Source organism: Canis lupus, chromosome 19 (assembly GCF_048164855.1).
Source record: "Canis lupus baileyi chromosome 19, mCanLup2.hap1, whole genome shotgun sequence".
In the NCBI taxonomy this organism is placed as follows: domain Eukaryota; kingdom Metazoa; phylum Chordata; class Mammalia; order Carnivora; family Canidae; genus Canis; species Canis lupus.
The window spans coordinates 43,183,516-43,209,364 of NC_132856.1; the positions used below are offsets into that span (position 1 = coordinate 43,183,516).

Below are 25,849 nucleotides of genomic sequence, written 5' to 3' on the forward strand. Positions count from 1 at the left end.
CCCTAAGACAGAATACAGTGATTGCTTCTAGGAGACTAAAGGGGAAAGAGCATTCCAGGAGCTGAAATTTGGGGAGGAGGGCCCTAAAGAGCTAAAGGAAAAAGAAGTCAAGACCTCAAGGCAGGAAAAGGATCTACACAAGATGGAGACAGGCTATGGAATAGTGAGGCAGCATGGAATCTGTTGGTTTGGTGAGAACCGTCAGCTAAATCAGTAACTGGTCAAACTAGAAGACAAGAAGAAGAGGTACATGTCAGGCCAGGAGAGAACACAGGTATGGGTCCATGAATACGTTCCTCAAAGGTTCACTCCCAAAAACCTGGCCACTGCTTGACCACAATTTGAAGAAAGGTAATTTCTGCAGAGTCAGCCCCCTGGCTAACTCCCTTCATAAAACTCTGTGTGCCCTAAAGACTGAGCAAACTGGCAGGGGGTTCCATGAATGACAGCGGCGCACACCCCACCATGGGCCAGGTTCATGGCCTCACCGTTCTCGGAGGAACGTGCAGCAGGCGTCCTTGATGCTCTGCAGCTGCAGGAAGCTCGCCCCCATCAGCAGTGACTGCACGTTCTGCTGGTCAATGGCAAGGTGGCCGTTGTAGGCAAAGTTGATAAGAGCCTCCAGGGCGCTAGAGAAAGGAGGAAAGATTTGCTTCAGAGACTGGCCCTCACTGAGTTGACACACTTACCTGGGGAATGCTCTAAAACCCATTTAGCCCATACCCTTCAAGAATCTTCACCAGAGGCGAAGACTCATTGTACTTCTTAAGCTGTCTTCATTGCCCAAATAATTTTATTATAGAAAATTCTAAAAAGAGAAAGCAAGTACCCACAATCTCACTACTGAATGAGCCAAACAGTGGTTACTTTTGAGGGTTCACTTTCTTCCTATTTTCCTGCATGCATAAATAGTATGGAAATAATCACAAAATACTTATCAAGTCCTTTCCTATGTTGCTATAATGTCGTCATGTTTATCATTTTTAGGGGTTGCTATAAAGTATTTTAACACATAAATATGCTATAATTTATTTCCTTTATTGGTAGACCTAATAACTAATAATATCTTATTGCCTTCATAAGTAATGTTTTTATTATTTTGGGGGGATATATTTCTAGAATGAGATGCCGACAAATTTTTCTGCCTTAAAATTCTGGGAAAGGCACTCCACCAGGAAAGAACTCCAAGTTCCATCGCAGGGCTGTATGTGGTCTGGCCCCTCTCCAGCTCTCTGACCTTGTCATCTTCCATTTTTAGCCCCTGCTCTATCCCAACATGCCAAACACATTCTCACCGCAGGGCCTTTGCACTGCCTGCTCCCTCTGTTTGGAGGGCTCTGTCACCAGACAGCTCACTCTCACTTTGATTATGGTCTTGGCTCAAACGTCACCTCATCACAGACACCTTCCCTGATCACCCTAGAACAGCAAAGACCCCCACCATCACTCACTTTACTTTTCTTGCATCACTTTTACTTGCCTCCCTTATTGTGCATGTGTGCAGTTATTGCCAGATCCCCCCAACTAGAAAGTTGGCACAATTAGAGGCACAGTTTTCTCAGGGCTATATCTCAGTGCTTACAGTAGCACACATGACAGGTGTCCAGTCTACTTCTGCTAAATGAAGCACTTGGACTGTGCATGGCGAGGAGCATAGCTCCTTCAGATACAGACCTCAGAGAAGAGTGTGTACAACTGCCCTTGCAGACCCACTTCTGTGTCTTTCCTTATAAGTAGCTGGCCTTGGAGTGGGTATATAAATCCTCTCCATGTGCTGGGGCAGATCACTTTCAATCATCCAGAGGGTACTACAGTTTCTTGGCTCCTTTACCCCTAGTTTCCACCACTATGACATTAAGAAGGTAAGCAACAGATGACAGGTTATTGGCTGATGTTTTAGAGTCACTGGTTTATTGTTTCTCCTCTAACAAGAATGTCATTGCTCTGAATCACCCTGTGTGTCTCGTTTGCTACTACATTCCCAGACTTCAGAATAGTGCCACGCACATAGTAGGTGCACAGTGGAGCCTTGGATATAGCCTATGTTATAAACATACAGCCTCAGTTCATAGACTTGCAGCAAAATCAAACACAGAATCAGTCACATAAACATCCTTCTCCTTTTCAAAGCCCAAAAAGGCATACTATGAAATATGTTTATATAAAGTCTTCATACAGTAATCAGGAAAGTATTCCCATGAAGAGGGTTCAGTAGTAAGCGACTTCTACATGTCAGGACAACTTTAAGTAAATACCTAAATGACATGATTTCAGTGGTTATGGTACTGCCTCTTGCCCCTAAAATTCATCTAGAGCAGAATTTCTTAGTCTTGGCAGGACTAGTATTTGTGGCCAATAACAATTTGTTAGGGAGGGCTGTCTTGGACGCTGAAAGGCATTTAGGTGGGATAACTTTTGGGCTTGACCTCTTTGGGCTTCTATTTTTCTCATCCATCAAATAACCACGATTTTGCCATCTTCTGAGTCTGTGTTGTCCCATATACATATAGTAGCCACCAGCCACACATGGCTATTTAAAATTATTTTTAAATTAAGCAAAATTTAGAATTCAGTTCCTTAGTCCCACTAGTTAAAATTCTGGTGCTCAGCAGCTACATATACATATGGCTAGTGGCTACCATTCTAGAGGGTACAAATACAATGTTTCCATCAGTGCAGGAAGTTCTAACAGACAACACTGTTCTAGATTGATGGGAAGAGCACTGAATGAAGACACTTAGTTGATAAACTATTTTGCCAGCTATAATGGTTAGCACAGGAAAGTGCATAGAACATTCAACCAGCTTTATACCCAATTCTAATTATAACAAGTATCTTGGATGCTATATCTCAGTGCTTACAGTAGCACACATGACAGGTGTCCTATTAAATGTGGTTCTCTAATAGAGTAAAAACACATCGAAATTGCTCCTTGGGGATCCCTGGGTGGCGCAGCGGTTTGGCGCCTGCCTTTGGCCCAGGGCGCGATCCTGGAGACCCAGGATCGAATCCCACGTCGGTGCATGGAGCCTGCTTCTCCCTCTGCCTGTGTCTCTGCCTCTCTCTCTCTCTCTCTCTCTCTGTGTGTGTGTGTGACTATCATAAATAAATAAAAATTAAAAAAAAAAAAAAAAAAAAGAAAAGAAATCGCTCCTTGATTTAACCCTGTCTCAGGCCACCGACTGAGGTTCTAACTGGTTTCCTAATCACCCACTGTGTGCATGGAGCTGTGCGAGATGCTGTGTCCCACCGTGGGTTCCCCAATGGCGCCACATACAAGGGCTGAAGCTGTGCCTGGGAAGCTACGGACTGAGAGACCTAGGGGAGAAATTGAGTACCTGGGGTCCATTCCTTGCATTACAATCTCATCCTGCTTGCATTCCATCATGTCATTTGTAAACATAGCGTGGAAGTACGGGATTGAGGCTGCTAAGACGATCCGGTGGGCACTGAATTTGTGGTCCCCAATCTGCAGACAAAGTGAAATACAAAGAGAGACTCTGAGGAATGCCAATACAAAACACAGCTGGCCAACTGGCCCCTTCCCTGGTTTCAGCCTCTGCCCATTGCACAGGTACTGAAGGCATCCCAGTACATGACAGCTGAGCTTATCACAGAGCCCCAGAGATTTTCAATTCCACATACTTAGTTGCGGTAGAAGAATGTAAACAATACATTTTCATGAGGCATTAAAATGGTTAAAAAAAAAAAAAAAAAAAAGCCCGAATGCTTCTAGTAGTAGTTTTTACTTATATGGCAGTCTCAGTGCACTGCTCCTAACTCCTCGCCAACTCAGAGACCTGATTTCTTTAACATGTTCTCCTAATCCCAGTTTTATTAAAGGCAGATTAGAAGAGACAAACTGTCCAAGAACCCTGGAACTCCTGATAGTAGGCTCCTCAAGAAGAATACACACACAGTGGCAGGAAGAGATAGGGAGAAACAAGACCAGACTTGAACAGGGGCTCATGTAGGGTGGAAGGACAGAGCAGGGATGGGGGGTACAGATGGTGGGGAGGGGGGGTCTTGGGGCAACAACCGGGCTGTGGTAGGCCACATGGAGCCCAGAGCTCCTCTCAGGAAAATGACCCTGGCAGCAACCAGATCAGACAACTGGTACTGTGTACTGGCTGGTGCCCCACAGGGCGCACAGGGCTCAGGCCACATGGGGACAGAGGCCAACTCTCTCCAACTTGTATTGCACCCTCCCGACAGACACATCTTTAGCCTGGGGAGTCCTATAAAGTGCTTTCCAACTATCTGCCAAAAGGATAGTCTTTTTAACAAGCCTTGCCATTTATAGCTTCTAGCCATAAACATTTCCACTTAAGAACTTTCTAGTCTTCGGAAAGAACAAAATAGTCTCCCCATCCCGCCCCCTAAATTCCATATTAGTGAAATGCCAGAGCAATCTCACTACCTGATGCTCTTTTCTTTCACATTTATTTAGATATTCTAGTTCAGGTTCTGTCACTTCAGCCTCTTTGCCACTTTAGATTTATTATCTGTAAGTTGTCCTTCAAGATCATACAATCTTAAAAAAAAAAAAACTGCTTTTAAAAAAAAAAAAAGATCATATAATCTTCCAAATACCAAAGGATTGATGAGGATTGATTCAGAGGCTATGAGCTTCTCACCTAATCCACATGTGGCTCTGCTATTGGTGTTGAAGACGGTAAGTGGCTGTGTGCTTTGGGGGTTTTCATACTTAAAAAACATATATATCAGTAAAACATGGAAGTATTTCTTTTTTATTTTTTTAAAGATTTATTTATTTATTTATTTATTCATGATAGACATAGAGAGAGAGAGAGGCAGAGACACAGGCAGAGGGAGAAGCAGGCTCCATGCTGGAAGCCTGATGCGGGACTTGATCCCGGGACTCCAGGATCACACCCTGGGCCAAAGGCAGGCGCTAAACCGCTGAGCCACCCAGGGATCCCAACATGGAAGTATTTCTTAAAGTTGTTCTATAAAGTTTTTTTTTTTTAAGATTTCATTTTTTATTTATTCATGGAGAGAGAGAGAGAGAGAGAGGCAGAGGTAGAGACACAGGCAGAGGGAGAAGCAGGCTCCATGCAGGGAGCCCGATGTAGGACTCGATCCTGTGACTCCCAGGATCACACCCTGGGCTGCATGCGGCGCCAAACCTGCGCCACCGGGGCTGCCTATAAAGTTTTTAAACTGGCAGTTTCTGGTTCCCTTATTCCTGCTCTCAGGAGCCATCTCTTTCTTCTGGTACTTATCTCTATCTTTCCTTCTTTTTAAGATTCATTTGTTTATTTTAGAGAGAGACAGTGAAGATGAGTGAGTGGGCATGAGAGGAAAGGCAGAGGGAGAGAATCCTCAAGCAGACTCCCTGCTGAGTGGGGCACCTGAGGATGCAGGGCTTGATCCCATGATCCTGAGATCAGGACCTGAGCCAACATCAAGAATTGCATTCTTAACCGATTGAGCTACCCAGGCGTCCTATTTTCCACCCTCCTAAGTAATGTGCCTCTAGTAATAATTCTTGAATTTTCATTTCTAGTTATTACTTGTAATATCATGTCTCCCAACAGCCCCCCACAATCCCTGCCTCCTGGCATTCATACCCTTGTGCAACCCTCTCCCACACTGTCTCAGGACTGGTCTGTGTGGCTGACACAGTACAACAGAAGTGACGGTGTCATCTGAATGCATGCCACATTCATGGCTGGGTCATAAAAAGCACTGTACATTCCTTTTACCGTCTCTCCCGGATCACTTGCTCTTGGGAGCTGAGTAAAGGAACGACATATCCTGGGGAGAGCTGTACAAAAAGAACTAAGGCTTCTTTCTACCGCTATCTGAATGAGCCTGGGAGAGGAGCCTCTAGCTCCAGTCAAGCCTTCAGATGCCTGCAACCTCATGAGAGATCTCTAAACTGCTTTTGAATTCCTGACCCACAGAAGCTGTGTGATAATAGGTATTTATTATTTTAAGTCACTAAGTTTTGGGGTAATTTGTTAGGCAGCAAAAGAGAACCATTACATTACCTACTTAAGCCCTGTGATGGAAGAGCAGGATTTTGTTCTGACATTCTCTTCACATACAAACCCACTTAGTCTCCCCATCTTTCCAATATAATTATGTCCACTTTTAGTTAAATTAAGAGTTGCATTATTAGGTCTATGTGAATATTACTTGCAGCCAAGCCATGATGTATGCAATGATTACATTTCCTTTCTTACAGAATCACACCCCCCCCCCCCCGTGATAACAATAAAGTGTAAAACTCCTTTTAATATGTTCAATCAGGTACCCTAGCAGCTTGCTCCTGCATACTCTTGAGGTATTCCCTACTGGAACTCTGTCCTCACAGGAATCCCTTTCACTTCACCTACATTGGAACCCATTTCCTGAAGTCCGTTGAGTCCTCTTCCTGATTTATCCCCTTGTTCTGATGAAAAGCATCTTCTAGCAGAGTTGCTTGAGAAAGGGTATTCTATAAACTGTTTTTGTTTTTTTTTACTCATAGCACTCTGACACCAAATGTGTGGGTTTTTTTTTTCCCCTCACACAAACCAATTTTCCAACTCTCCAGACACCAACTGGTATCCTCTAATATACTTCAAACCTGACATGAACTCCCTAGGGCTGGTGCAGGTTAAGGGCTGAGTCCCACAAGACGACCTCTGCTTCAGATGCCAACTGTACTTCTGGGCAACTGGCTATAAAGTTGGGGTGGGAGTGGGGGGTGGGAATGTTCCCTACAACCTTCTCCTCAGGTGTGATAATTTGCTAAAATGGCTCACTGAACTCAGGGAAAACAATTTACTATTACTGGTTTATCACAAAGGATGCAAAGAACAGCCTGCTGAAGAGGTACAGAGGGCAAGGTCTAGAAAGGTCCTGAGCACAGGAACTTCTGTCCCTGGGGAATTGAGGGGTGCCACCTTCCCCACACGTGGCTATGTTCACCAACCTGGAAGCTCCCCAATGGTCAAAGGGTGGGACTGGAAGTTCAAACCCTCTAATCATATGGTTGCCCTCTCTGGCAACCAGCCTCATCCTGAAGCTATCCAGGGGTCCACAGAGAGTCATCTTATTAGCATAAACTCAGGTGTGGTTGAAAGAGGTTTGTTATAAATAACAATGGACACTCCTCTCACTCAGGAAATTCCAAGGGTTTAGAAGCTTTTGTGTCAGGAACTGGGAATGGAAGAGCAAATATTATAATAAAGGATGCTCTTATCATCCCTACCACTCAGGAAATTCCAAGGGTTTTAGGAGCTCTGTGCCAGGAACCAGGGAAAAAGACCAAATATGCATTCTTTTTTTTTTTTTTTAAAGAACTGTTTTTTTTTTTTTTTTAATATTTTATTCATTTGAGAGAGAGAGTGAGTATATGACAGGTGAGAGGGGCAGAGGGAGAAGCAGGCTCCCCCTGAGCAGGGAGCCAGATATGAGACTCAATCCCACAACCCTGGGATCATGACCTGAGCTAACAGCAGGGTTTAACTGATGGAGCCACCCAGGTACCCGCCCAAATTCATATTCTTATTATATCACAATATCATAGGGCATATGCACAAAATGTCTGAAAATGTCTTTATTAGCTTTCAACCTGGGTGATAGTTCAGCTGGCTATAAAATTCTAAGTTGGGAATATTTTTTTTCCTATTAGAATTCTGAAGGTATTGCTCCATTGTCTTCTACTTTTGTCGCTTTTGAGAAATTTAATGCCCTTCTCAACACTAACCCTTAGTACATAACTATTTTCTCTAGAAGCTTTTAGTACTTTCTCTTTATCCTCAGAGTTCTGAACTCTTACAGGGTTACACCTTGGTGTTGGGTCCTTTCATTCACAGTGCTATCTCAATCTACAGACTTTTAGTTCTGGAGATATCTTTCCATTCTATTTCTTTGATAATTTCCTCCTCTTACTGCCTATTTTTTTCTCTCATGAGATTTCCATGAGTCAGGTGTTAGGTCTCTTGGAATGATCCTGCATTTTTTCACCTGTTCCTCATTTTGCACCTCTTTCATTTGGTCTTTCTCTTAGGAATCTTCTTCAATTTTATCTTTCAATATTTCTGTGGTTATGGTATTTTTAATTTCCAAAAGGTCTTTCTTGTTTTCTGAAGGTTCCCTGTCCCACTTTTTATTGAAAGAATCTTCTTTTAAAAAAAGATTTTATTTATTTATTCATGAGAGACACAGAGAGAGAGAGGCAGAAGCAGGCTCCATGCATGGAGCCCGACATGGGACTTGATCCCAGGTCTCCAGGATCACGCCCTGGGCCAAAGGTGGCATTAAACCGCTGAGTCACCTGGGCTGCCCAAAAAAATATTTTATTTACTTATTCATGAGAGACAGGGAGAGAGAGAGAGGGAGAGGGAGGGGGAGAGAGAGAGAGAGAGAGAGAGAGAGAGGCAGAGACACAGGCAGAGGGAGAAGCAGGCTCCATGCAGGGAGCCCGATGTGGGACTGGATCTCGGGACTCCAGGATCACACCCTGGGCGGAAGGCAGATGCTCAACCGCTAAGCCACCCAGGCATCCCTTATTGAAAGAATCTTATTCATCTTTCATGAATGCAGTATTTTCTCTAAACTCTCTCAAAATATAGTTACATTTTTTCTTCTCTTTCTCTTCCTCCTCTCCGCTTTTACTGTTTCCTCTGAGTTCTTTCCCCCTCATTTGGGGAAAAGGGGTTTTGGTCTCTGTCTTTTATGCTAGAGGCTTGCTTTAAATGCCTCCTGACACTTGGCTCTCTGCTCATACTTTTAGAAGCTGTTTGAAAGTTCTGTGTGGGGGTGGCTAGGCTCAATAACTTGTGGACTTCTTATCAGGGAGATCAAGCAAGAACCTACCATTTTACTGGGGACTCCTAAAAGAAGTACCTTTACGACTTTTTCCTCTGGGGCACACTTTATCAGAGATGGATCTTCCAATCTCTTGCATGAGAGTGCCTGCCTGCAGGTATTCTGAATCTGAGTGAGAGAGGGGGATGGTTCTATCATTCACTGCTTAGACCTTTGCCTTATAGCCCTTATTTTCAGTTTTGCTCCATATTCCATCCCCTCTTCTATGCTTGGTATGCCTCAGGTTCAATATGTAAGACTAAAACTCCTGTCTCCTGGGAGAGTAGAGGAGGAGCTGTAGGCAACTAATTGTTTTTCACACAGATTTTCAACTAATCTTCCTGTTTTCAGTATTTTGCTTCTCCAATTTTGGAACTATTCCAGAGTTCTGCATTACAAATCCTCTTTCTTCCTAATTTCTCCTCCAGCAGGCACTTTCAGTTCCTCTGGTCAAGTTCAGCACACTTCATACTTTCTGGCTTCAATATTCCATTGATCTCTCATTGGCTGATATCTCTTCTCTATTATATTAATGGTATTACAGCAGGGCAGAGGGGTTAAAATATATGTTCAATTAGTTGTGTTAAATTGCCATGCATTTATTTTTCATCTGGAAAGTAAATAGAAGACAAAAGAACAAACTGTACGTGCATAAAGAAGGTGACCTGGATTCCCCCCAAAAGCTCAACTAAAGAGAAGGCAGGCCTATCTTGGGATATGCTAGCCAGATTACAACTGAATTCTGTGGTCTGTTAATTAAAGGGAAGAACAAATTTGTCTTTATCTACAAGAGGGAGACCAAGATGGGAAAGGGTCTGGAAGTTGCACCTTAAGAGAAATGGTTAAGGATAGCTCATTTGTAAAAGATAATTTGGGGAGAGAGGTGGGATACAGTAGCTGTCCTCAAGCCCTAGAAGGGCCATGACATGGATGAAGGCAGATCTAAAAGTGACAGGGAGGCAGACTTTAGTTTATTATAAAGAATAAGAGCCTATCACCTAAGAATGTTTAGGGGAGTCCTGCACTAGTTCCAGAACTATTAAGGGACCTTTCAATACTACAACCCTAGGACACTTCATTTTTGTGAAAAGCTTTAAAAAATGCAAATACTCTCATTTATAATCTCAGTTGAAAAAAGTCACTCAAAAAAAGAGATGATCATTTATTGAGTTCCTTTTTGCTGAGTACCCACTATACATTCTTTTCTCATTTTAGTCCTCATGGCAACCTTCTACATTAAGTAGCTGCTGCAAATTTCATTTTGTAGAAGAGGAAACCAAGATTTAGAAGTCACGTAACTTGCCCCAAAATTAAGTAGCTATGTATATAAAAGAGAAAGAATTATGCTCGAGCTGTTTATTAGTGGAGCTTGAGAGGGATCCAGTAAATAACACACCTCCTCCCAGCTCAAGTTCTCAGCCAATTGGGAAATTTTTGAAATAATAAAAAGCCTACACGTGATAAAAATTATATCAAATTAAACACACACATACACACCAGTGAATAAAAGTAAAGCTGGGGAAATCTAAGTAAGAGTGGTAGATTATATCACTATCAATATCCTAGTTGTGATGTTGTACCAGTTTTGTAAGTTATGACCATATGGGAAATTGGGCAAAGGGTATATAGGATCTCACTGCTATTATTTCAAATAACTACATGTGAATCTACAATTATCTCAAAATAAAAAGTTCATTTAAAAAAGGGGACAGGGCACCTGGGTGGTGCAGTTAGTTAAGTGTCCAGCCTTTTGGTTGAAGCTCAGATAGTGATTTTAGGGTCTTAAGATTGAGCCCTGCATCAGGCTCTGCAATCAGCACAGAGTCTGCTTGAGAGTCTCTCTCTCCCCTTCTGCCCCTCCCACTCGTGCATGCTCTCTCTCTAAAATAAATAAATACATCTTTTTTTTTTTTAATTTATTTATTTACGATGGTCACACTCAGAGAGAGAGAGAGAGGCAGAGACACAGGCAGAGAGAGAAGCAGGCTCCATGCACCAGGAGCCCGACGTGGGACTCGATCCCGGGTCTCCAGGATCGCGCCCTGAGCCAAAGGCAGGCGCCAAACCGCTGCGCCACCCAGGGATCCCTAAATACATCTTTTTATTTAAAAAAACATAATCAATTAAAAAGGGACAAAGCAAATGGGAAATAAAAATATTCTTTTATTATTGATAAGCTATGGCCTACATGGGAGGACAAGTGTGTTTCCTATTTTAACATCTTGAATTATTCAGGCCCATGCAAAGGCCACTTTCTCCACTGATCTGCAATTATACTGTTACCTCAAATCTTTCCCACCTATCCATTCCTACGATGGCAAAGAAATGTGAAATGGTAGAACAGAATTTACAAAAAAATAATCAGTGAGCAACATATAATTGGTTGGTCAGAAAGGGCAATACTATTTGGTATACATCCCTACTTTTAATCACATTTTGCAATGCCCACTCTCAGGCAATACTTGTTATAAAAATATACCAATAGAATGGAATCAGACTTAATTTAAGGTATTGGAAAGAGTCAGGGCAAGGGCAGAAGAAAGAAGTGAATCTGTGGGATAATGAAACACTCTGAACTGAAAGAATTAAACTCATGATCACATATGGAAGCTGCCTGGGCTGGTTCAGGATATCAGGTCTCTGTGCACACAGCACACACCTAATGCCTGCGCTCACACTACCACTTAATAAGCATGTGTATGAGCACCAGCCACGTAACCACTGTGGGATGATATACAATGACTAGCATCTAAAAAACAAATTAGGGGCAATCACAGGACCTCCTGGGTACATAAACATCTCCAAATTTACTTCGAAGAAAAAAGAAAGAAATTCCAACTGAGAACCCAAACAACTTCCACTAAAACTGCAGCAAAGACTTAGCACTTGTGCCACTTGGCTTCTACAAAGAGTGGATGTATAACCTCTGTCTGAGCAGAGGCTTGGCGCAGTATGATCTGAAGAGGAGACTGAAGCATTTCTCCTCACCTATAGCGTTCCTCCATGTATTTTTTAAATTATGAAGCCCCTGTAGCTTTAATGCCCATTAACAGTTTTGTTTGGAAAATTAAGAGCTAATAGAGCTATAAGGGGAGGAAGATAAAGTTTAAAAACAAGTCAATGGGTAACTTAAATCCACATGTGCTGCAACTCCTCTACTCAGTTTTAAAAATCATGGAACACACTATTCCTTTGATAAATATTAAAAATCAAAGTGGCCTCCATGCTGCAAGTATAGATAGGAAAACGATATGATATGAAGCTGGAAAAGTAGATATGGTACTTAGGAATTCTACATTTTGCTTTAAGAGCGTTAGGAAACCAGGAAGAGTCTCTAAGGCAACAGGGCCACTCTGCAGGGAGAGCATGAGCTGGGAGTTGCCATTCACTTAAATCAGAAACAAGAGAGAGGGGCTATGTTGGGGGGTAGAAGATTGAGTCAAGTTTTAGACAAGTTGTCACGGAGTGCCTGGGAGGCATCCAAGCAGAGATACTGTGTAGGAAGTTGATGGTACGTCTGGAACACAAAGAGATGGAGTCTAGGCTCAAATGACACTTTCAGGATGTGTCAGTGTAGAGATGAGAAGCAGTCACTGAGGGAGAGAACTTGGAGCACAAAGAGGGTTTAAGACAGCCTGGAGGAAGTCTAACATTTAAAGCTCACCTAGTAGAGGATGCATCTACAAGGCAATAGAAGGAAAGTACAGAAAGGAAGAGAAAAGGAGAAGAAAAGCAAGGACACGCCTAGAGGAAGAGAAGAGCGTGAGATCAGCGGTGGCATCAATGCCACCAGACAGGCTGTATGGTAAACACAGAAGCTAGAAGGCCCTCACCAGCAAGGTCACCTCATGCAGGCTTCCTCCACCCTTGGCTTCCCAACTTATGAGATAGATCATTCCTATTCCTCTGACTTCTCAAGAGGCTTTTTTTTTTTTTTTAAGATTTTATTTATTTGAGAGAGAGAGAGAGACAGACAGACAGACAGACACCATGAGCAGGAGGAAGGGGCAGAGGGAGAGAGAGAAGCAAAATCCACGCTGAGCAGGGAGCCTGACACAGGGCTTGATCCCAGGACCCTGAGATCACGACCTGAGCCAAAGCAACTGACTGAGCCATCCAGGTGCCCCTCAAGAGTTTTTAAGATCAAATAAAAAGGTGTGGGATCCCTGGTGGTACATACAAATCGTGCCAGTTTCCTAGCGCCTGCCTTTGGCCCAGGGCGTGATCCTGGAGACCCGGGATCGAATCCCACGTCAGGCTCCCGGTGCATGGAGCCTGCTTCTCCCTCTGCCTATGTCTCTGCTTCTCTCTCTCTCTCTCTCTGTGTGTGACTATCATAAATAAATTTTTTTTTAAAAATTAAAAAAAAATATAAAGGTGTAAGAAAATAGTTGATACGTCATTTGACCAAATCACCTCAGCCACTCCAAATTCCTAAGTTCCCAGGGGGAAAGAAGTGTTGTCCTGTGCAGACCATGCTGATGTTGCTGCCAATCCTGGGTCATTTGGACGGATGCATCTGCACTAATTTGTCCCAGCTTGGCCACCAATGGGGTGGGACTCAAGGGCACATTTACAAACCTGTCAGAGGTTCTCCACAAGGATATAATCTCCACAAGATGAATAAATAACTGGATGGATGGGCTCTGGAAGAGACTGAAGCTAGTTAGCTTTTTCTGAGCAGGGCCTCAGAATTGCAAAGTTGGGCTTATTAAATTAAGTGATATATGATACACAGAAAAATACCCTAGCACAGTGTCACGCATTTAGCAAAGATTTAACAAAAGTTATTGTTTTGCACCCAGCTGAGAGACACAGTCATAGAAGACTAAGATATAAATAACTGAAATCCTCACAAGTCCAGTCTGATTTAGAGAGATTAAAACTCTTGAGTTTCAGAGCCCACGCTCTACTACAGATATATAAGCAAGCTACCCAATTTTACTATACTTTGTTCCAGGTTGGCTTGGATTTCCAGGTAGAATTATTACTTACGGTAGTATAGCAAGGAATATAGCTTAAAAAAAAAAAAAGTAAGATTCTCAAGAAAAGCACTATAAATACTGGTAAAGTCACTGTGATCCACCACGCTATTAGACAATATGAGAAAACACAGCATTAAAGGTCAAAATATGTGCCCATCTCCTTTATCTGCTCATCCCAGGGGAGACAGAGAGCACAAGCCATATGGTACATACAAATCGTGCCAGTTTCCAGGGCAGCTATTCTTTCTCTAATGATACAGGCAAATCTCTTCCCTCCACCCCTGAGTCTCAGTTTCTTCATCTGCAAATAAGGGGCTCTAACTAGAACAGGTTTCTCAACTGGTGACGCCTCTCCTGGGACGCCTATGTGGCTCAGTGGTTGAGTGTATGCCTTCTACTTGGGTTGTGATCCTGGAGTTCCGGGATTGAGTCCCGAGCCTGCTTCTCCTCCTTCTGCCTATGTCTCTGCCTGTCTCTGTGTCTCTCATGAATAAATAAATAAAATCTTAAAAAAACACACACACACACAAAAAACAAAACACTAGCCTAACATGAATTCGGTAAAGCTTTTCTTTTTGATCATGATGGCATCTACACACATCTGAAAAGTAATTATACACACATCTTAAAGGCATCATTTCTCTGCCCAACAGATTGGAGCACGTGTGGATGAGGGCCCCTGGCGATAACCCTGCAGAAGCCCTGGGGCACAGAAAACTCTGTACCAGAGGTTCTCCAAGGTCCCTCCTGGTTAGTAGAGTCTGAGACTATAAGCAAAAGGAATGAAAAATCCTGAGCACCTCATCATCCACTTAAGTTTTGACTTGCTTTAACACATACTCGTATGTGCACACATGCATGCACACCTAGCTTCCATGTTTTTCCTTGGAAAGACTGGGAAATTTTCCATTCACAGCCCTGCTTTGGTGGTATCTTTAGATCAACAGGGATAGTGTAGCATGATACCACAAATTCTGTTCCCTATCAAAAGGCAGGTGGGGCTCAAGATTCAACCAGCTGCTTATTCAAGCAGGAAAAGCAGCACGGCAAAATCTGAGTTGGGAGTAATCTGAAACAAAGGAAGCAAAAGATATGCCCAGAATAGATTTCTCTTTGATGGAAAACATTTTGATGTTATTGCTCCTACCTTCAAGCATCTCACAATGAACATAAATAAAACACGAAGTGAACACTTAAGTGCCCAGCCTGTGCAGACAGATTACACTTGGGATAAGTGGGATTTAAGACTAAGCTTTCAGGCAGTCACATGAGATGCTGAAAGTGCATAATGGTAATCCATAATTTTATTGAGGCACAAATTTGAATCATAAAGGCCATGAAGCTGGTAAGAATGTGTTTAAGAAATAGAGATGTACTAAGGATGGATTAATCTCTAAAATTCCTTTAGCCTAGAAAATCAGTAATTATAAATCCTTTAAGACAGCATATCATGGTAGATAAGAACAAGTATCTGGAGCTAAATCACCTAGGTTCAAAACTAGGTATGCTAGCTGCGTGATTATGGGCTATTTATTCAATCTCTCTGTGCCTCAATTCACACAACTGCAAGATAAGGCTAAAAAGTACCTCCCTCACGGGGTTACTGTGAGGGTTAAGTTAGCTAACATCTATAAGGCATTTAAAATAGTGCATGGCATATATTAAGTGTGATACAATAGCTTGTTAAATGAATAAAATGTCCTCAAATTTAAAACGTTATAGATATTATTTTTAAGACCTTTAGAGAAGGGGTCAGCAAACTATAGTCTATGGACCCAAATCTGCCCTGCCTTGTTTTTATGTGGCCCATTACCTGAGTCTAGTTTTCACATTTTTATTTATTTGGGGGAAAAAATATTGAAAAAAGACTAGTATTTCATGACATGTCAAAATTATATGAAATCCAAATTTCGGTGTCCACATACAAAATTTTATTGGAACACAGACATGTCCATACCATGGCAAAGTTGGCAAAGCTGTGACAGTGATTCAATGGCCTGCAAAGTAAAAAATATTTACTATCTGCCTCTTTACAGAAAAAGTTTCCTACCCTCTGCTCTAGAGTCATAGGGAACATATATTACGAAGAGGGATTGAATACATTCTTTAGAAAGAAGATACTGATCACTTATTTAAGACCCCTCACCCCACATCACACCTGATCTGCTAGTAGTCACGACTCCTCTTGCTGAACTAGTATGAACTTTGTGGAATCCAATAGTGTCTTATACAAAATGCTCCTTTTTAAAGGAAATGAGCTAAGCCTGAAATAAAGGCATTCACCCTGGAGCCATTAATGACCTGTATGGGCCTGCCTACCACCAATGTCATTTTTTTTTAACTTCAGTTTTTTAACCATAGTTATACAATTATTCTTTTTGCCCCTTGCCCCCATGGAGTGTAAATGCTAATTAGGCTCAGTAATAATGTAGCCTTATCCATCAGAAATATAAGAGGGAGGCAGCCTGCATGGAGATGCCTTGAAGCATCTGCTTTCCTACCTCAGATGTCAACCAAGTCCCCACCTTATTCAGCAACTGCAAAGCACAAAGCCAGCTCAGGGCAGCACTCTGCCACCAAACAAAGTCTTATTCAGATGTTAGATGAGTAGGGCTATTCCATATTGGAGATGTCAAGCCTCAGTCACAGGCACTGTATTTTTCTGTTCTTACCCATTCCAGTAGTAGACTTCAGACTCCCTGAGGGTCTTGTACATCACTTTTATAGCTTAGTAAATAGTCACTAAAATTAAAATACTGACTCTATCTTCAACAGCAGCCCAGAAAGTCAACAATTCCCTGTGAAAATAAATTAACCCCACAGAAGACGTAGCACTTTCACTGAAGGTTATAGTCAAAGTGGACAGCAGGTTCTCTCAGTTAAACTTAGAAAAGCATATCAGAGATGAGGCAGGGACCCTTATGATTTTCCACTCATGTCCTTCAAATTGTTCTTATATAAATAGATACAGTAAATCTGCACGCAATTGTAGCACTTGAGGGCTACTATCATGACAATCTATTATCTATTATTTACCATTAACTACAGATATCTAAATAGCTATATAATAGATAAAGCTATTAACTATAATGTTAATAACATATAGTACGTTAACTATTAATTATCCATAATATAATGATGATTAAAATAGTCTATTACTGAACTATTTTAGGTTACTTGAAAGTTAGCAGAAAATACTTGTGGTTCAACACATGCGACTAGAAACCTTCCAAAAACATGATTAGCTATAGACTCCATCACATGTCGGCTCTGTCCAGTGCTCCTTACCTTCTTCTGGGATCTTCTATCTTCATTCCAATCACACTACATAGCATATGATCTAAGCCCTATCAATGAATGAGACCCTGCCTTGGGACTTCTCAAATGAGAAAGAAGAGGGACAATCCTCCCAGGATAGGCAAGGAGTCATCAGATGGTCCAACACCTCCATGTATGAGAAACCACTGTGCAGTGGGAGGAGGGTGTTGACCATTGAGGGAAGTGTCTTGGCAGCATTCAGTCCCTGGCCCATCATCAACACTGTCCTTTTTTCCAGCTTGATTACATGAACCAATAAATGGCTGGTCTTGCTGAGGGTAATTCTGTTATTAAGAGCCAGAGTTCTGAGCAAGGCAGTTCAGATAAAGCCCTGGGAGAAAGCGGAAAAGGGGGACCTTCCTGGATTTAGTAGATGGTTATACCTAAAGGTGGCTTTAGCTCTGAATAGGTCTCTGTGGTGCCTCAAGGCCCCCATTCTGCTCACCAGTCAGGTCTTAAAGGATTATAACACTTATACAATAAAGATGCAATTTCTTCCCAAACTGATGTGCAGATCTGATGCAACTCCTATCAAAACCACAGCAAGATTATTTTTATAGATATAGACAAGATTCTTCAGGCAAAGGAACTAAAATAGCTGAAACAATTTTGAGTAATAAAGTGTAAATGGCCTATAAGCACATGAAAAGATGTTCAACATCATTAGTCATCAGGGAAATGCAAATCAAAACTACCATAAGATACTACTTATATACAAATGATAGCTGGCTACCGAAAAAACCAAACCAATACAAAAAAACAAAACAAAAAAATCCAGATAATAAGTGTTGATGAAGATGTGGAGAAACTAGAAGTCTTGGGCAGCCAGGTGGCTCAAAGATTTAGCGCCGCCTTCAGCCCAGGGCCTGATTCTGGAGACCCAGGATTGAGTCCCACGCCAGGTTCCCTGCATGGAGCCTGCTTCTCCCTCTGCCTGTGTCTCTGCCTCTCTCTCTCTCTCTCCTTCTCTGTGTCTCTCATTAATAAATAAATAAAATCTTAAAAAAAAAAAAACAAACTAGAAGTCTTGTGTACTTCCTACTGCTGGTAGGAATATAAAATGGCGCAGCCACTGCAGCTAAGTCTGGAGGCTCCTCAAAAAGTTAAACATAGAATAATAACATGACACAGCAATTCTGCTCCTAGGTATATATCCAAAAGAACTGAAAGCACAGTCTCAAAGAGATTCATGTGTTCACATGTTCACAGCTGCATTATTCACAATCACCAAAATGTGGAAACAACCCAGATGCCCATCAACAGATGAATGGATATACAAAATGTGATATATGCATACAACAGAATATAATGTAGTCTTAAAAAGGAATGAAATAAAAAAAAAAAGGAATGAAATCAAGAGAATGAGAAAATAAGCCACAGACAGGGGGAGGAAACGTTTGCAAAAGACATATCTGATAAAGGGCTACTCAAAACATACAAATAACTCTTGAAACCTAACAATAAGAAGACAAGTGAATTTTAAAAATGGGCAAAAGGCTAATAACAGCCATTTCAGCAAAGAAGATACACAGATGGCAAATAAGTATATGAAAAGGTGTTCCACACCGTGTCATTGGGAAATGCAAATTAAAACAAGTTATCTCCATGTATCCATTAGAATGGCCAAAATCCAGAACACCAATAACATCAAATGCTGACAAAGATGTGCAGCATCGGGAACTCTCATTGACTGCTAGTTGGAATGCAAAATGATACAGCCACTTTGGAAGACAGTTTGGCATTTTAAAAAAAATAAAACTAAACATATTCTTTTTTTAAAAATATTTATTTATTTATTTATTTATTTATTTATTTATTTATTTATTTATTTATGAGAGAGAGAGAGAGAGAGAGACCCGCAGAGTCACAGGCAGAGACAGAAGCAGGCTCCATGCAGGGAGCCCAACATGGGACTTGATCCCCGGTCTCCAGGATCACACCCCGGGATGAAGGCGGCGCTAAACCACTGAGCCACCGGGGCGGCTGCCCAAACTAAACATATTCTTACCATACAATCTAGCAATCACACTCCCTGAGATTTTCCCAAAGGACTTAAAAACCTATGTCCACACAAAAACCTGCACATGAATGTTTATAGCAGCTATATCTGTAATTGCCAAAAGTTAAAAGCAACCAAGATGTCCTTCAGGAGCTGAGCGGAAAAATAAGCTGTGGTCCATCAGACAATGGAATCTTATTCAGCACAGAAAGAAATGAGCTATTAAGCCTTGAAGACATAGAGAAACTTTAAATGTATATTACTAAGGGAAAGAAGCCAGTATGAATAGGCTACATACAAAATGATCCTGACATCCGAGAAAAGGCAAACTATGAAGACAATGAAAAGATCAGTGGTTGCCAGAGGTTGTGGGGAAGGAGGGATGAATAGGTGGAGCACAGATGAGTTTTAAAGCAGGGAAACTATTCTGTATGATACTTTAATGGTGCATATATGTCATTATACACGTGAAGAACTACAGAACATATGACACTACGAGTGAACCCTAATGTAAATTATAATCTTTGGGTGATAATGAGGTGTTCATGTGGGTTTGATTATAACAAATGTACCACTCTGGTTCAGGAATTGATAGTGGGGGGTCCTCTGTATGTTGCGGGGGTAGGGGGATATGGGAAATCTGCATCTTCTGCTCAATTTTACTGTGAACCTAAAACAATTTTTTTTTTAAAGATTTTATTTATTTATTCAAGAGAGACACACACACAGAGAGAGAAAGAGAGGCAGAGACACAGGCAGAAAGCAGGCTCCATGCAGGGAGCCTGACATGGGACTCGATCCCAGGTCTCCAGGATCACACCCCAGGCTGTAAGTGGCGCTAAACCGCTGTGCTACCGGGGCTGCCCCTAAAACTACTTTAAAAAATAAAACCTTTTTTTTTTTTTTTTCCGGTAAACTGTACTCCCAACTCGGGAGTGGGGCTCGAACTCACGACCCCAAGATCAAGAGTCGCGTGTTCTTTTTTAATTTTTAAAAAGATTTTTATTCATTTATTCATGAGAGACACAGAGACATAGGCAGAGGGAGAAGCAGACTCCATGCAGGGAGCCTGAGGTGGGGACTCAATCCCGGGTCTCTGGGATCATGACCTGAACCAAAGGCAGACACTCAACCGCTGAGCCACCCAGGCATTCCAAGAGTCGCGTGTTCTACCAACTGAGCCAGCCGGGTGCTTTAAGCCCTTTTTGTTTTTTTTAAAGGAATGAATTTCTAATACATACTACAATGTGGATGAACCTTGAAAACATTATACTAAGTGAAATCAACCAGACCCAAAAGACAAACATTGTATGATTCTATTTATAGGAAGGGTTTAGAATAGGCAAAATCAGAGACAGAAAAGAGACTAGAGGGCACCTGGGTGGCTCAGTGGTTGAGCATCTCTGCCTTTGGTTCAGGGAGTGATCCTGGGGTTCTGGGATTGAGTCCCATATCAGGCTCCCCACAGGGAGCCTGCTTCTCCCTCTGCCTATGTCTCTGCCTCTCTCTCTGTGTCTCTCATAAATAAATAAATAAAATCTAAAAAACAAAAGAGGCTACAAGGGGCCAGGGGAAGAGGTGATAGAGAATTATTGCTCAGTGGTTATAGGGTTCTGCTTTGGGTGATGAAAAGTTTTGTAATAATAGACGTTGTGCATAGTTACACAACATTGTAAATACATTTAATTGATTAAAGATTAGGGTTAATGATTTCTTTAGAATAGATTCTATTATTAATCTATTAATCTATTCTTTAGAATATTCTATTCTTTAGAATAGATTAATGATTAGGATTAAAGGAGTTAATGATTTCTTTAGAACAGATAACATTTAAGGAAGGGATCAGGTGAGAATGACCAGAAGCTATCATATACACATTTCAGACGATATGGGTCTAGATACTCCAATGACCCAGGCAGCTATGGCTCCAAGGAACAACACCTGGACCCTCATCCTTGTTCCAACCAGTTCCTAGATGCCTGAGGGGACACATACATGAAACCACCTTCTTCAATAAAAACCCCTAGACTCCAAACAAATATCGGTTTCCCAGATACTCTATCTGTACCTGTATTCTCTCTATATCTTCAATAAACTCTGCTTTCACCTCTTGCTAGCTTGCATTTGATTTCCATCCATCCTCTGGGTCCCCATGGCATCATAATGACAACTGAATTATACACTTAAAATGGTTTAAAAGGGGGGGTGCCTGGGTGGCTCAGTCAGGTAAGCATCTGCCTTCAGTTTGGGTCATGATCCTGGGGTCCTGGGATCCAGCCCTGCTTTGGGCTCCCTGGTCAGCAGGGAGTCTGCTTTCCCTCTCCCTCTGCTGTTCCCCCTGCTTGTGCGCTCTCATAAAAAATAAATAAATAAATAAATAAATAAATAAATAAATAAATAAATAAATAAATAAAATCTTTTAAAAAATGGTTTAAAAAGTAAAAATCGTAATAATAAAAATAGTAAAAAAAATAAAAATAAAAATAAAAATAGTGTAATGCGGGGCAACACTGGTGGCCCAGCGGTTTAGCGCCACCTTTAGCCCGGGGTGTGATCCTAGGGACCCGGGATCGAGTCCCACGTCAGGCTCCCTGCATGGAGCCTGCTTCTCTGTGTGTCTTTCATGAATAAATAAATAATATCTTAAAAAAAAAAAACAAAAAAAAAACAGTGTAATGGAAGAATAAAGTGGGAGGAATCACTCTCCTCATTTCAAGATTTACTACATGGCCAGAATAAGCAAAACTGCATGGTACTGGTGTAGGGATAGGGACCTTGACCAAAAGAATAGAACCAAGGATCCAAAAGTAACCCTACACATGGCCAACTGATTCTTGACAAAGATATAAAAGCATCTGTACCTCAAATGGAGGAAAGGGGAAGTCTTTTGAGCAAATGGGGCTGGAGAAACTGCATATCCACAGGCAAAAGAAGTTCAACTTACACTTCAGTTTATATAAAAATTAACTCAACAGGGATCATAGATTTTTAAGTGCAAATATTAAAAATATAGAACTTTGAGGGGTGCCTGGGTGACTCGGTAGGTTGATCGTCCAACTCTGTTTCAGCTCAGGTCATGATCTCAGGGCTGTGGAATCCAGCCCCACCTTGGATTCCACACTCAGTGTGGAGTCTGCTGGGGGATTTTCTCCTTTCATCTCTCCCCCCTCCCACACACATGCATGCACTCTCTCTCATGAATAAATAAATCTTAAAAAAAAAAATAGAACTTTTACAAGAAAACACAGGAGAAAATCTTCAAGACCCAGGGCTTGGTAAAGAGTTCTCAGATATGAGATCAAAACTACAGTTTATAAGGAAAAGATTTGATCAATTCAACTAAATCACAATTTAAGACTTTTGCTTGGTAAAAAACCCTGTTAAGGGAATTAAAAGACAATCCACAGACTGGGAGAAATATTTGCAAACTTGCAATATAAATAATTAAATTTTATTTTCAAATTAAATACAGGTGCGATTTCCCTGGGCTTTCAATCATATTTGCTGTGAAATGGGGAGAATTATATTGACCTTAAGAAAATCTTTTTTTCAAAAGAATAAAAAGAAAATATTTTTTTCAAGATTAAATGATACAAAAGAAATGAAAAGCTCTTTTAAACTAACGAGACACTCAGCAGGATCTCTAGAGCTCAGATCTTAGATCTTATCCCTTCTCTGCAGGAATCCAAGGACAGGGGATCAGCAGAGTATGTTTTCTGTATGGTAGGAACAGGCTTCTCCAGAACTGAATAAGTGTCAGATTCCCAGATCCATCACAATGGAAAACCATGCTGGCGTAGAAATCCTCCATTACACACTCTGAGAGGTGTATGATGAAATAAAAATGAAAGTATTATTTGCAAATTACACTTGTATATTTGTACTATTTCTTGCAAATAATATTATTTAGTAACAGGACTTGATACTAATCAGTACTATATTCTTATTTGCTAAATATGAGTCCATTTGACAAAGGACTTCCAAAGGATATACAGGGATGCCTGGGTGGTGCAGTGGTTGAGCGTCTGCCTTTGGCTCAGGGCATGATCCTGGGGTCTGGGATCGAGTCCCACATCAGGCTCCTTGCAGGTAGCCTGCTTCTCCCTCTGCCTATGTCTCTCTCTCTCTCTCTCTCATGAATAAATAAATAAAATCTCTTTAAAAAAAATAAAGGATATACAGATGGTAAATAAACACACAGGATGTTCAACAACACTACCCACTAGGAAAATGCAAATTAAAATCACACTTAGATATCACTATACATTCAACAAAATGGCTACAATAAAAAACAATGGTAATAGCAATTGCTGGTGAGGATGCAGAACTGAGTCACTCATTATATCAGGGTTCTCCAGATAAACAGAAGTGTTGTGTGTGCATGTGTGTGCATATATGGGGAGGGAGTGAGAGAAAGGAGGAAAGGAGGGAGAAGAAGGGAGACTGATTTTAAGGAACAGGCTCACACAATCATGGGGGCTGGCAAGTTCAATATCTAGAGTGGACTTACAGGATGGAGATATAGGTAAGATTTGATGTTGCATTCTACAGTCTGAAATCTGCAAGCAAGTCTCCCCAGGTGGAAAAATCAGACAGGGTGTCTGTGTTACAATCTCGAAGAATTGTTTCTTCTTCAAGAAACCTCCATTTTTGCAGGTGAGGCCTTCAATAATTATAGGAGGCCCACCCACATTATGAAAGGTAATCTACTCTGCCCAAACTAATTTAAATGTTAACCACATCTGAAAAATACCTTCACAATCACCTTCTAGATTGGTGTTTGACCAAACAACTGGGCACCACTGCTTAGTCAATTTGATCCCTAAAATTAACCATTGTATTTATACATGTTGGTAGGAACATAAAATGGGACTGCCACTCTAGAAACCAGTTTGGCACTGTCTGCTAAAACTGAAAATCAATTTACTGGATGACCTAGCAATTGTACTCTTGGGCATTTATCCCAAAAAAGGAAAACCTACCTTCATGCAAAATTCAGTAAATGAATGTTCATAGCAGTCTTATTTGTAGCCCCAGACTGGCAAGAACCTTAATGTCTTTCAATGATTTAATGGTTAAACAAAATGTGGTACATCCATACCACAGCATACTAGTCGGGAATATTAAGGAAAAATTATCAGTAACATTTAATAACTTGGATGGCTCTCAAAGGCATTATGCTGAGTAGAGAAAGTTAATCTCAAAAGGTCACATACTTTACAATTCCATTTATATAGCATTCTTGAAATGAGAGATGGAGAAAAAATCAGTGGCTGCCAGAGAGGAAGGACGGAGGGTGGGAGGGGGATGGGTGTGACCATAAAGGGACAGCATAAGAGAAATCTTCACGGTTATGGAATAGTTCTATATTACAGAGGTCATTCTGGGTGTGGAGGTCACAGGTAACCTTGAAAAGTGCAAAGGGTGGCAGCCTGACATAACTAATTTACCTATCTTACTAAAACAGGAGTTCTGCAGAGGGAGCCACCTTTGTATGTTTCCTGGAATAGTCGAGCAATAACTTTCTTTTTTTTTAAGATTTTATTTATTCATTCATGAGAGACACACACAGAGAGAGGCAGAAACACAGGCAGAGGGAGAAGTAGGCTTCATGCAGGGAGCCTAATGTGGGTCTTGATCCCAGGACTCCAGGATCACGCCCTGGGCTGAAGGCAGGCGCTAAACCGCTGAGCCACCCAGGGATCCCCAGTAGTCGAGCAATAAACAGTATTTGTTGAATGAATCAACCCAAAATATAATTGAGTCTCTCACATCAGTCCCCACCTTGATGGGCTTCCCCACTGCCTACAAGTCAGATCCAAAACCTAAACTGGCTTCTATCTACCCCAATCAGCTTTATCCCCTACCATGCCTTTCTTTTTGGTTGTTGGTCAATTCCCCCAAATCACCCTATTTCCTCTCCTTGGATCCTTATATCTTATTTTTCTGCCTGGTGATTTACTGCTTATCCATGTAAACCCAGCTCAAATGCTCCTCTTCTGAGGGGCTTCCCAGACTTCCAGGCAGTCTGCTTGCCATCCTGTAGCACCTGGTACAAGACTCCAGCATACTTTGTAGCATATATTATACTGTCCCTAATGAATGCCTCCCCAACCAGAATGTATGTTTTTCCTACAGAAAGGAAAGGATATGTCCTAGCACTTAACACAGTACGTCATTGCCAAGTCTATTTAATGAAACCTAGAGCCCATTTCATCTAAGAGATAGCTCTCAGTCTTTCATCTGAGATACAAACAAATTAACAACTTCTGATGAGTTCCATCTCTTTTTTTTAAGCTTGATCTTCTGGCTCAGTACTGCTAGAGCTGGTAGGGGGAAGACACTGAAAGCATCAAGAGAGCTACTATCTAACCTTCTCTGGAAATTCAGTTAGCTGAAGTAAGAGACTCAAGAAAAAGATGGTAAGGCTTAGGGATGTCTTGAGAAGGACTTGGTGTCCAGGCTAACTGTGCATTCCCAACAGTAGAAGAAATAAGCCACATTGTGGTTGCCTTGTTCAGGTGCATTTCCATCAAGATGGCGTGTAAGGAAAGTGGAGTGTTCTTTCATCTTGAATTTTGGATGGCCTGCCCCCGGCCCACAACATGGGCTGAGGAAAGCTAGTCCATCCCTCCAAAAGCAGAAATGATTAGTCTCACAAACCCATGGGGTTGAGAAGCAGACAGCAAGTATAATAAAACATACTGGGTTCAGTCTGGAG

At 41.5% G+C, this 25,849-nt stretch overlaps 1 protein-coding gene across 7 annotated transcripts in view; it reads right to left on the reverse strand.

The window, feature by feature from the left end:
* Window positions 1-25,849, reverse strand: part of KLHL18 (kelch like family member 18) — a 56,655-nt gene that overhangs the window by 18,440 nt on the left and 12,366 nt on the right. For 4 of the 7 annotated variants that reach the window (XM_072786444.1, XM_072786445.1, XM_072786448.1 and 1 more), the window contains 2 exons: window positions 3,339-3,469; window positions 489-629 (listed from right to left, as the gene is read on the reverse strand). In XM_072786444.1, coding sequence (XP_072642545.1) covers window positions 489-629; window positions 3,339-3,469 — 272 coding nt within the window. Of the gene's footprint in view, window positions 1-488; window positions 630-3,338; window positions 3,470-17,099; window positions 17,208-25,849 lie in introns of those variants that run through there. The other 3 variants (XM_072786447.1, XM_072786449.1, XM_072786450.1) reach the window with 3 other exon arrangements.